The sequence below is a fragment of the Cavia porcellus genome, unplaced genomic scaffold (assembly GCF_034190915.1).
Source record: "Cavia porcellus strain 051 isolate PalLab524CR breed Dunkin Hartley unplaced genomic scaffold, mCavPor4.1 scaffold_6, whole genome shotgun sequence".
In the NCBI taxonomy this organism is placed as follows: Eukaryota; Metazoa; Chordata; class Mammalia; order Rodentia; family Caviidae; genus Cavia; species Cavia porcellus.
In genome coordinates this window covers 101,160,192-101,173,418 of record NW_026947489.1, presented here as the reverse complement: position 1 = coordinate 101,173,418, position 13,227 = coordinate 101,160,192, and the positions used below count along the sequence as shown (strand labels likewise).

The window sequence follows — 13,227 nt, the reverse complement described above, 5'->3', positions numbered from 1 at the left end:
CCAACTTCTTGTTTTATTTACTCTTTTTTTTTTAAGGAACATATCCTGAAGCTACCTGAGAACAGTTAGAAGAAAGGTCGATTTTCTGACCTTTAGCTTACAGTAAGTTCTGCTCACACACATGGAAAACTAACTTAGTGATCGTCGTAGTTTTTACCTTAAATTTGTGAAAACTTTTCCACACTTTCTAGGTGGATTCTGCATAGGTTATCTGTGTTAATGAATAACACTTTTTGTAAGAATAAGGTCATTCTTACAAAAGTAGCAGGTGAATACTGATATAAACCGTACGGTGTGCAGGAGAGGTAGTTGGCTACCTTTAACATCCCTATCTTCTCTATAGGAATATAGGAGCACATGTTTATATGGGCAACATGATTCTGGCTATAGGAGTAAAAAGCCATTTCTATTCAGTTACTTTTTAGAGCCTATGAAGATAAGCACCTTATAGTGAGAGCTCATGCATTTCCTGTGCCTACCATAAAAGGAATAGTAGGTATCCTGGTGGTTCTAAAGTCCTTCAAAGAAATATGCAGCATGAGTACTATTTCAGTTGATGTCCTTGATATGTTGAGGGTTGGCTGTGCTGATGAGACTTGTTCATTACATAAGTCAAAGTTTACCTGTGCTTTGAGTATTAAGGAAACCTAGTGTTGGGCTTTGACTTAATGTGACTTACTGACATTTGCTCTGTTTCTCCCAAATAATTATTTTCCACTGAGAGCATGTTTTTCTGCCCTGTAAAATAAAGTTGCCTTTTTTGGTCTTGTATGCCACCTGTAATTTAGGGAAAGTACCATTGTGGAGAAAAAAATGGGACTTATATGGGAAGAAGGAAAGCAGGCAAAAAAAAAAAAAAAAACCCACTCCATACTTCTTCCCTTAAAGGAGAACAGGCAGGATGAGAAGCAGTTACAGCTTCACCAAATGGGTTTTAGGTTTTAATTTCATTAAAACTTGAACCCCAAATGTACCAGGTAGATTCGTTCTTCTCAGCCTTTCAGATGTGGGGACAGCAGTGTTTCTGACCTGTGCAGGTTGAATTAAGGGGACAACCAAGGTCTGTTTGTTGTAGTACTGTGGTCTCCAGGACACCTTCTGTAGTCTTTTGTATTCTTAGAAACAGAGTCACTTCTTGGCAGGAAGAAAACCATTCAGTGGCCAGTGCTCAGGGTCTGATTTCAAGTTACCAGGTCGGAGAGTCAGGGCCTGATTTCCTTTGGCAGAGATAGCCTGCCCCTTCTCTGTCCTTGTCACCTGGGCACAGAAGTAATGTCCTCAAATTAGAAACCTCTGGGGGCTTGTTGGATGCATTTGTGAATCATTTTGTCTGTCCCAAATTCTAGTTTGGTTTCATAGAATTTTACAAACTATTTAACTTTTTTAATTTTCTTACTCAAATCAACTGTCATGAAAAGTTGACAAGAGTTGGAAGGACTCTGACAGCTTCTTCAGGAAGATGGTATGATTGGTGTCTGCACAAGTGAAGGGCTGCGGCCTTGGCAAACCCACATTTTATTCTTTTTGTAATTAAATTTTTATGAGTTCATGTTTGCAGCACACAGTAATTACATTCACTATGGGGCATGAGTACACGGATGCACAGCTCTTCTTATTCCACAGAGATGGCTGGAAATGTGACCTCGGTGAGCTCGGCTTGTTTCTAAGCTGTCTCCTCATCTGTAAAATAATTTTTGAAAAACCTTCTATGGCATTGTCATGAGGATTACCTTCAAGGATTACCTGAGATATCACTTTCTGTCTGTCTTGCTCTTACACACACACACACACACACACACACACACACACACACACACACACGGCACCTACCTGAAGACTCAAGTGCTTGCCTTTCCTTCAGCCCAGGTGAGGCCCCCGCCCCAGCAGTTGCCTCCCAGGGAGTTGCAGTCAAGGATTTGAACAGTCACATGGCTTCACCTCTTGCTTCCAGCCCTTGGCTTATTCATGGTGGGTTGTTTTGTTTTGTTGTCTCTAAGCAGGAGGGATAGCTAAAGCAGGAAAATTCTTTTGCTTTTAACCCTAGGATCTGGTTAATCTCACACAGTAATAACCCTGATGGTAGTAATCTCAGCAGCTACAGCTTATTGAATGCTCCCTCTCCACCAGGGAAATGCTGGGCACCGTCTGTTTTATTTTCTCTAATCTTCACAACAATCTTCTCTTTACAGGCACTGCTCTCTCAGTGTGCCTGTGAAAGAACTGAGATTTCAGGTGCAGGTCTGGCCCTAGTTTTCATGCTTTGTTTCAGCACCTTTTCAGCTACACGGTCATGGGCCCCCATGGAACCTAGATGAAATTTACCCTCAGGACCTTCCTGACCTTCCTGACCTAGGGACAAGGAAAGAGCAGAAACTATAGTCCCCCATTCCAACAGTAGGGGACAGGGGCATTTCAGTGTCAAGAGCAAGATCAGGTTTCAGTGTCCTCACTACACTCTGCTGTGGCCTTGCCTGAGCTCACCCAGGAGACCTGGATTTAATTCACTGGTGTTGAGGGCCCTGCCGTGTACCGTTCTTTCTGCAGACTCACTGCCTCGAACAGGATTTATGGAAGTGGTGCTCGCAGACATGGGTAGGGCTGGCAGCTAGCGCTAAGCAGGTGTTATTAGTAAAAGTTGAACGGATAGACATCCTGACAGCCAGGCATCTGGTTAAAGAAAGGCCTTTTCCCTTCAGCTGTTCAGGCTTGTACTCCACACTCATCTTTTCATGTCTCATTGCTTTTACCGGGGATCTAAGCCCCTGACTTTGCCTGTTTTAGTTTTTCCTTTGGCCCCACTAATGAGACTAAATAGCTCCCTAGTCACAACTGTACCTCATATCTCTCTGTGGGCTTTTGTTTGTAATTCAAAAGATGATGTGACTACATGTGAGAAATTCTGTAACGAGACCAAAATGACACTCTCATAACCTCACCTCCCTCGCTAGCAGAGTGACTTTGACTTTGTGCCTCTTAGTGTCTTTCAAAGCAGGCACACAATATTCTTTCACTGTGGCTCACAAGTTGTCAGTATTTCCTGAAGGCACAGTATCTAATTCCTGCCCCTGGGTCTGAGTAAAGGCTGGCTAGGTCCCCCCTTTTTATTTCACTTGGAACCTTTCTAGTCTTGGAAACCTTGATACAGATGGTGCTAATGTTGCGTAGGAGAGGGCCGGATCCTGCCCCAGAAGATACTGACCAGGTGATACTACCCATGTGTGGAATGCTGGCATCAAATGGGTGTCCGGTCTCCTGCTTTTCTGCATCGTGGCCATAGATCCACAGGCACAGAAGGTGATGGATTTATCCCAGATCTTCTCAGGATATACTTTACTTATGAGGTTGAGTTTGATGAACTTTGGGTTATACAGAGTTTAAAAATGCTTTTTTTATCAGTGTTCTTTTTTTCACTTTTGCATGAGAGGGATTGAACTCAGGACCTTATTTGTGTGAGGCATGTGCTCTACAGAAGACTATACCCCCAGCCTGTCAGTGCTCTTAATGTGCTAATATTCACTGTGAATCTTGAAAATTAAGGGAGTATAGTTAACAGCTAGCATTTGTCATGTACTTACCTCTTTATTAGATCTAGGAGCCTTGGTGTATTCCTTGCGTGTCGTGTCTCATTTAAACCCCTAATGATCCTAGGAGCCAGATATCATCACCACCCCCATTTTAGACTCTTGAGGGACCCTTACCCACTGTCATTTCTGTTTGCAGTGGGCACAAAGTCTTGTGCTGCACAAGGCTGAGGCTGAGTCCAGACCCCACAGTCTGATTTACCAGTGTTTAGTTTTTGTCCCAGAGGAAGCTTTGACTCAGCCTTCCATTATTTGTGGCTGCTTTAGGATTGCTACTCAGAAGAACAGTAGTTGCTGGGGACTGCTAGATGGAGGAGGGAAGAGGAGCTTCTCTTGTGAATCTTGTTGGGGTTTGGAACCTATGTACCCTTGGGCTTCATCATGCCATGTTCCGTTGATGTTAATGCAGGCATGGAGAGTTTGGAGGAGAATGTTTGTGCCAGTGGTATCGAAACTGGTGGTTCTCAAACATGGCTGTACATTGGAGTTTTCCCAGGGAGCTTTAAAAATTATTTATGCCTCACCTCATCCCAGGGATTCTAGTTTTGTCTGGATGGGGCTCAGGCCTTGGTGATTTTAAGTGCCTGGGAATTGGGATGCATCTGGGTTGAGAATCTGGACCTGAAGATGTTCCTTTGTGGTCAAGTTGTCACATCTTACACCAAGGCAAGGGAAGAACGTGTCCTTTGTAAGTTAAATGATATCACAGGGTTTGAGGGATTTTTTTTCTTTTGTAGTTTTTGTTAAGTAATGACTTGTGTCCTCTTTTACTGACCATGTGGATCCACTTGTGGATCCACTATGCTTTTTGACAATAATACATTGAGCAGCCCTTAGACAAAAGTTTTAGATGGGTCCTAAGGGAACTGGTTACAGAGACTGAGTGCTCTTAATGATTGTTAGAAGAAGGAGCTGTGTCCATCCTCATAGCTGCTGGGGGAAGAGGGCTGCAAAATGTACTCTAGGTGATGTTAGCTAACTACACACATTTCTCATTGGGCTTACTCTGTGGCCATGAAGAATGTCATTGTCATTTTGATTCAGGTGAAACTGGGTCATAAAATTATTTCTTGGTTTGGTAGCTTGCACTTATGTTTATTACTTTGTCTGCAAAAGAAAGCCCTTTGAAGGCATTTGGAGAAATATGTGACCTTGTCAATAAAATATAATGATTGTTTTAACCCTGAGAGCTAATGGCTTTTCTTAACGTATTCACCTTTTCAAAGGCACAAACACTAGGCTGTTCAAGGCCTCACTCCAGGATGTCAAGACTGCTGCTCTTACCCAGTTCAAGACGCTGCACCCCAGGTTGCTCAAAGGGTTTGTAATGGGAATGTTTCTGTTGGTTTCTTACAGTACAACAAACACCTCTTCGTGCACATTGGGCATGCCAACCATTCTTACAGTGACCCATTGCTCGAATCAGTGGATATACGTCAGATTTATGACAAATTTCCTGAAAAGAAAGGTGGCTTAAAGGAACTATTTGGAAAGGGCCCTCAGAATGCCTTCTTCCTCGTAAAATTCTGGGTGAGTACAATGTTTCCGTAATTCCTGTGGTTGGTGCCTAAATTCTCACCTCTCAGGCGTGGTGCCACTGGTCGTGGGTCCATGCTGGCAGCGGCTTGGTGTGCTTCTGTGTACTTGCCAGGGATTATGGGCTGCCCTCATCCTGACCTCATGCGTCTGCAGAGTGTATCTGTGGCATTTGCAGTTTCTGCCCCGCCAAGGATGAGAGCTGCCGGCAGCCTCTTCAGGGTTCAGGGTGTACTTACATAGCTGCTCTCGTCTGGCTGGAGTTCTACTGGAAAACATGGGCCCCTGTGATTTTTTTTTTTTTTTTTCTCTTTTCACTCCATTAAGCAAAGCAGTCTAAATGTTGCTGAAGTAAAAGACCCGAAGTTAGGGGATGGGTGTTTAGCTCAGCGGCATAAGTGCCTGCCTTGCAAGTGTGCAGTCGTGAGTTCAATCCCTGGTACCGATAAAAACAAAAAAGACGAAAAAAAAAAAAAAGACCCGAAGTTAGTGTACTGATAAAGCTTTGTGCCTCAGGATTTTCTAAGTGTCAGAATTCAGTATGTCTTTGCCCAGCAAATACTTCCTTTGTGCTTGAAGAGAGCCTAGGCAGATTCCCCCTGTTTTAGGTCTTTGCCAATATGCTGACACCTTGGGGAAAGCTTTGCTGTCCCTCATCTACTAGTCAAGTTTACATGGGGATTAAAGGGTCTGAGCAGGCCTAGCTACAGGGACTTAGAGATGCCTAAATGACCTAGTTCCAGGGTGTTGTCTTCGTAAGTCCTGTCTGAACCTTTCGCCCCACTTATTTATCCTGTTCTCCACCTTGCACATGTTCCTACACATTTGTCTTTTCCTTTTCTTCTTTGGCCCCCAGCCAGTTCCTGCTGCCACAGCACCCTCTCATTTAAGCATGCCATTAGTTTTTCTTTTAGTCCCATTGCATTTTGTACTTAACCAGTCCCCATGCTGGGTCATAATTATTTGGAGGTTGTATGGTACTCCTGACTGGCCTCTGACTGCCCACAGGGAACCTCATTCACACAATGGCTTCCATGTTATTGAATGCTTGCTGTGAGCCAGGAGCTGTGCTAAATGCTACGCGCATTTCATTTAGTCCTTGGGGTTCAGTGGAAGTTGCCTTATATCCAACTAAGAAAACAGGTTCGGAGATGACAAAGGATAGGCTGCTTGTGGGTGGAGGACCTGAGACTTGAAATCAGATCTATCGGACTTTAATGCTCCTCGCTGTGTCCTGGCTGGTAGGCATCCTGTGCACTCTGGCCCCAGGGCTTGTCAACTTTAGCCTGTCCGTATAATACCAAGCAAATGGAAGCCCAGCACATATGATATAATGAGGGAATTAGAGAAAAAAAGTTCATTTTTTTTTTAAGTTCATGGGGGGAAATTTGCATATTAAGTTTGTTTAGTTTGCCCTTCCATGGTAACTAGATTTCACTTTATGTGTCCATGTTGACGGTTGGTTGGAGTTAGCCTTTTCCTTACAATAATGTTTATGCATTTGGTAGCATGTGGAAAGCCTGAAAAAGCAGTAATAATCACTTTTGTTTTCTAGATGAGTGACTGCCTGCTAGTAACTGGGGAATCAGTTGTTATTTGTTAACATAGCAGTTTTACATGTAACCACTGACCTACAGGATTACCAAGGTCAAGCCTATTTTTGTTATAATACCATGGCATGATTTACACTGATATCCACGCTGATGGTAAAAAGCAGCAGGGCACAACTGCTCAGGCCTCAGTAGGAATCAAGGCAGTGACTTTACCCCTAACTGCACATACATTTTGAATGTATGACATCTTAAATATTATTTTAACACAGGTTCAAAATGAATTCAGTAAGCCAGTCATGTCATAGAGAAAAACACTATTTGTTGCCAAAGATAAAATCTGACCTCGCAAGGAAAAATTAGAATCTGAGGAAATTCTGTCTCAGTGAATTTGACAGCTTCTTAATAAAAAGACTTTTCTGATGAGATCCACAGTAGTTCTCAAAAAAAACCATATTTCAATATTTTGCTAGAGACCAGTGGAATTTAGGGTAGCAAAGTACACAAAGTTCATTAATACAGTTTCAGATGTGCGTTTTGATGTACCATTATGGAAAAAGGGCCAGAATATTCTGGAAAGCCTATTGCAAAATGTGAAATAGTATAGCCATCTTTATTACTTTTTTTATTTAAAGAGAAACAAAACAGTAAAAGGGTACAAGTAATACAGAATTCCAAGAAAAAAAATACACAGTAAGAAATCACTAGTTAATAGATTACATATTGTCATCTTAAAAATAGTTGTTCAAATTACAAAATTAAACCATACAACGTGGACAGTCAAACAGTGAGATTGCAAACAGTTCTGATCAGTGATTACAAAAACTTAGTAATATGGTTTTCTATCTTACACACTTAAATATACATGCAGTTATATCCTTTAGATCACTTTCTTTTCCTCTCTTTTTATAATAACAATTACACATTTGGGGTTTTATTACTCCCACAGTTCTTATTACTTTTTTTTGGAAGAGAATAAAACCAAATGTGACAAAATAAAACAGTCAGTCAAATCAAAAGGATGGACATAGTACATGATGTAAAAACAGACTACAAGGTGATCAACAATGATTACCATAATGCCTCTGGCTATCTTAAAAAGAGTTGCCTATATCATCAGGTATAATAGAATTGAACAAAACCAATAAAACCTAAACATTGGAGACCTTACAGGACTTCTAAAGAAGATAATAGTCAAACCATAATGGGCATCATAGTAAATCTTATTGCCTTCAAAGTGGTTGCCTATATCCTCAAACTTGATACTATCAAACAAAACAGAATAGAGTAAAATCAGTCAAAACAAGATGAGGAGAGCAATACAGGGCTTCAAATCAGGTTAATAGGAAAATAAAAAAGTTACTAAAGTATATCCCGCTATTTTTTAATTTATTTTTCTCTTAATTAAAAAAATAAGAAAAAATGAATTAAATTTTTTTTTAAAAAAAGGAAAAAAAGGGGGAGATTGAGATAAAAGAGGACAGAAAAACAGAACAACACAGGTCAGAACAGAATAATTTTACATCATAGTGTTTCACCACCAGATAACCTGACATAATAGTAGTTACCATAGTGTCTCTTTCCTTGAAATATTTGAGTATAATTTCATATACTATAGCATCAAACATATCAAGACAGTGTGAAACCATTCAAGAGAATGAAAGTATTACAGGGTATTTAGAACCAGCTAACAGAAAAAGAACAAAGGTTTCTATATTATATCTTTCTTTGCCTATAAAAAATTTTGTTTAAATTATCACATATATTAAAGTATAATAAGATGCAACATGTTAAAACCAATGGAAACAGATGAACAACAGCTTGATGGGACTTCAAAACAAGATGATATTAAATCAGTACTAGCTATTATGATATCTTATTTTCTTCAAAATAGCTATTCATACTATCACAGACAATAAAATCGAACAACCCAGATTAAAACCATTCCAGTTAATGAGTGAAAACATTATATGGCTTCAAACCAATATAACTGGGAATCATGATTACCACATACTTTTATGTATTCTTATCATTTCTTACACTAGCGAAACTATTCGGTATTTATACATGTGAGTTTGATTTATTTCACTTATGAGTGAATATGATCTCAAGCTGCGTCCGCTTATTTATAAATATCTCAATGTGATCATTCTTTATAGCTGAGTAGTGCTCCATTGTATAAAAATATCACAACTTTTTTACCCATTCCTCAGCTGATGGACACTTAGGTTGTTTCCAAGATCTGGCTATTACAAATTGTGCTGCTATGCCATCTTTATTACTTTTTTTTTTTTTTTTTTTGTCTTTTCTTTTTTGTCGGTACCAGGGATCGAACTCACGACTGCCTGCTTGCATGGCAGGTGCTTATGTCACTGAGCTAAATCCCCAGCCCCAATTACTTTTTAAATACAGTCATGCTTACTTTCTTCAAAAGCTGTATATTAACGTGTAATGAGCTTATTTTTTGAGGCTAGTTTTTCAAGTAATTTAATAAATACTTTGAAAATTTCTGTTTTAATGTCCAGTATAGGAAGCAAAGATTTGTGTGATCTACAATAAACAAAACAAAATTTCTTTTTTGGTATCAAGAATCAGGACCTTGTACTTGTCAGATGGCACTGCATCTCTGAGCTAAATTCCCAGTCTCTAAACAAAAACTTTTTGAGGCCTTCACTTTTTTAAGACGATGAAGGGACCTGAAATTAAATAGTTTGAGGGCCACAACTGTGAAAGTTGTAAGAAGAGATCATTGATCCAGGTTAATTAAAAATGACTTAGAAGTTATATGATGAAACCATCTTTAGTATTTTCAAATTGAACAATGGTGATTTTTAAATAACATTTCTTATAATTAGTGTCTTCTTTGAATGTAAATTGGTATACCCAGGGTGCTTAGAAAGCCTTTTTTTCCCCCCCTCCAGAATTTTCCCATTTTTCTCAGAGGGTGATTTTAATAAATGCTTTTAGTAATAGGGTTCTTCATTCATGGATCTCTGGGTATTGAGGTCTAGAATGCAGATGTAAAGAGAATGGTGGCCAATGTGAGATGTGTGAATTTAGAAACAGTTACTCTGAAATTAGACACTTATTTATTAAATGAAAATTTACAGGATTAAAATTGAACACTTCTATGAATATGATAGAACAAAGCCATTCTTTCAGTATAATTGTTGGAGTACTTAACCTTTATAAGGAAATTCAGCCATAACTGTCAAAATGAAAGAAAGTAATTTAAATTAGGTTTACAATTGAAATCTCATTGGCTTCCATCTTTGGGTTCTGTTGGGTGCTTCTGAAGTAAGTCTAACATTTCCTCTGATGTATCTTCTATGTTAAACTTGCTTGGCAGATTTTCCTGTTTTTCTGTGAACTTAGTAAATTACAACAGAGACCCTTTATTAGACCCTTGTCTTCTCTTTTGCCTATTTTTTAACTCACTAGAATTCTCTAGCTTGTCAGAAATCTTTGCTCATTTGTTTGTTCCCAAAATTGTTTCCTGGGTGTCTGCCTCCTCCAAAGTAGGCTCAATCTGGTTAGATGTGGGGAGGAAGGAGTCTGCTGCAGAAATAACCCTAAGTAACACACTCCCACTAGCTAGCACCTGCCCTTAGCCCGGGGTGTAGGCACCGTGGCCCTTTGCCAGTTGCTTTACAGAGAGCCAAGCAGCAGTCCCTCAGTGGTTCTTTGGTGGGAGATTCTGACAGGCATCCTACAACAGAGATTCAAAATGTAAATGAATGGTAGAACCGTGGATGTCCAGTTCCAGGTGAGCCTTATAATCTCATGCCTTTATCATGTGGGACATGCACAAGCTCCTCTCAATGACTATCTGGTGAGCTCTGTTTTTAAAGGGGCCTTATTGAGTTAGTTTATGTGCCATAAAATTTGCTCACAAGAAGTATATAATGATTAAAGAAATTTACAGTTGTATAACTGCAATCAAATTTGCAGTGTTTCTCTCCCTCCATAAGGTGTTCTTTGCCTATTTGTTATCAGTCACTTTTCCATCCCCAATCCTGGAGAACCACTAATCTACTTCCTGTCTGTATGGTTTTGGCCTTTTCTAGATGTTTCACATAAATGGCATTAGGATGTTTTGCACCTGACTCCTTACAATAATGTTGAGATGCATTCATTCTTTGGTAATATGAATTAGCAGGTAGCCCCCTTCGGCTGTCAAGTACAGTCTCACCGTGCAGATAAGCCATATATTTTTCCTTATCCTCTCACTAGGTGATAGGCTTGTGGGTAGCTGGCGTTAAGGCTATTACAAATAATGCTCTATGGAGTCTGTTGTACAGATGAGTAGATGTGTGGTTTTACAGGGAGGGATCACCACCTAGCACTGGAATTGCCAGGCTAGATGAAATCTGTGTTTAACCTTTAAGAATATCAGACTTTTAAAACGTGATTGCAGCATTTTTCATTTTCTCCAGTGATGCGTTAGGCATTCACCTCCCGCAAGCACTGGAGTAGGGAGAGGTTGAGGGGAAGCTGAGGCAGAAGGATCACAAGTTGGAGCCCAGGCTAGGATACTTAGCAAGTCCCTTTCTCAAGACAGGAAGGGCTGGGCATGCAGCTCAGTTGAAAGTCCGTAGGTTTAATTCTCAGAACTCCATACCCCTCTCCCCACCAGCCCCACCCCCAAAAGATTTGGGAGTTTACAGCAGTTCAGACTTCAGGTTAAGGATGGTCAACCTGTGTTTATCACCTTTTGCTTTTGGCTTTTTAAGATTTGTGCTTGCGTGTTATACACTATATTTAATTTCAGTGAGAGGAAAGGTGATTTTGCAGGAAGAGAAGCAAAGGGGCCCTGATTATCCCCACTTTACACATAAAGAAACCAAGTTCTCAGAGAGTCACAGAGATTCCTATAAAATTACACAGCTAATAAATGCCAGATCTGCTGGGCTCTGGAATCCAGCTGTTCCATATAAACTACACATGGCCTGTTCAGGGGTCTGTCACCAGGGACTATGCTAGTATGATTTTACTTCAGTGGGAGCCAGTGGTGATACCTGAGGTATAGCAGCATGGGTAGTTAGTTTCTCTATAGGGCTCCCTCATTACAGGAGGCTTTAGTGGGTGTTTACATGGGCCTACAGCGTGTGTGCCTGTGTGTTTGTGTATATTATGTTTTGAATCTTAATCAAAAACAATTTTTTCTCACTCAGGAGACATGGCCCCTTGTGGCTCTGGTCAGTTCTTAGAGTCAGCAAAGGGCTCATCCAGCACTGGGACTTTAGTACTTGCCCTGCCGGTCCATAGCCAGACTGCTTCCGTGTGTCCAGGGCCCAGTGAGGCATGTGCCTCCCTCTTCATCATCCCAGGCCAGGTTCCCAGGGGCCAGGGAATGCCCACGAAGCCACTCCAGCCAGGATCCTTCCAGCCAATCAGTTCTGAGCTCTTCATCCAACTCTGCACACCTGTGCCTTTCCCTGGAGCCCCAGGGAGGGCTCTGGCCCCAGCTCTTCCCTGACTTCTGCCTCCTGACCAGCCCTGTGCCCTTCACGGGGTACTGTGGCTCCTCTCGTGCCTAGGACCCACGAGCGTGACAGGTTTTTCTGAACCTACACAGGTATCTCCTCTTGCGGCCAGTACCTGGTTGACATAAAAGAACACAAGGTATGGGGCAACAGACCTCCATTGCAGGTTGAGTAGCTGTATCTGAAATGCCTGGCCTCAGAAGTGTTGCCGAAGTTTGAGTTTTTCAGATTTTGAAATACTTACATAGACTCCTGTTTTAGCATCCTTAATTCAGCCCTCTGAATCCGAAATGCTTCATAATTATAAAGTTTTTTGAACATTATCCCTGTACTCATAAATCTTTAGATTTCAATTGTTGCTTTGGGGATGCTCTCTCTTTGTATCAGGAAATTGAGATTGGATCTTTAATCTTACCAGAGATGTCAATAAAATTCTACTCAGAATAGAAGCAGAGTAGTTTTTACATTATAATTCTGTAGGCTTTTTAAGGAAGAGATAACTTTTAATTCCATTCTTAGTGTATGTTGAATACAACCTAATGTATCTTGAGAGTGTGCAGTTTTAGTGAAGGAAAACCTTGCAGCCTCTTACATAACTTAGTGTCATTATATTTCTAATTACCTTTTTTACTTTTTTGGCACTGACGATAAAACTCAGGGTCTTGTATTTGTTAGGTAAACTCTCAACTAATGACTACACCCTAGTACCCCCAGCCCATTTATCATTTTTAATGACTATATAATATCCTATTTATTGGCTATGTCATAATTTAACCATATTTACTTTATTAGCTAATATGGTTATATAAACATTTATGTGTGTAAATAGTTCAGGTTGCTTTCTAAAATCGTTATAGACATGAATGAATAGATCAGGTGTGGTCATCATCTTCACTGACATAATTTAAAACACGAAGCAACCTTATGTTGTCACTTTGCTTTCTAACTTCTCTACCTCTGCAGGTACTTTTTCTTTCTACTCAGCAGCCTTTACTCTTGCTGCATTCTTCAAAGAAACAACCATTATTATTAAGGTTAAGCAATATGTTGTTTCCATTTTAACAGATCTGTAAC

General features: G+C 40.3%; 1 protein-coding gene across 11 annotated transcripts in view; it reads left to right on the top strand.

Annotated features, from left to right (window-relative positions):
* Tead1 (TEA domain transcription factor 1) overlaps window positions 1-13,227 on the top strand; it is a 246,989-nt gene that overhangs the window by 204,453 nt on the left and 29,309 nt on the right. For all 11 annotated transcript variants that reach the window (XM_063251898.1, XM_063251892.1, XM_063251890.1 and 8 more), the window contains one exon: window positions 4,938-5,111. In XM_063251898.1, coding sequence (XP_063107968.1) covers window positions 4,938-5,111 — 174 coding nt within the window. The remainder of the gene's footprint in view (window positions 1-4,937; window positions 5,112-13,227) is intronic.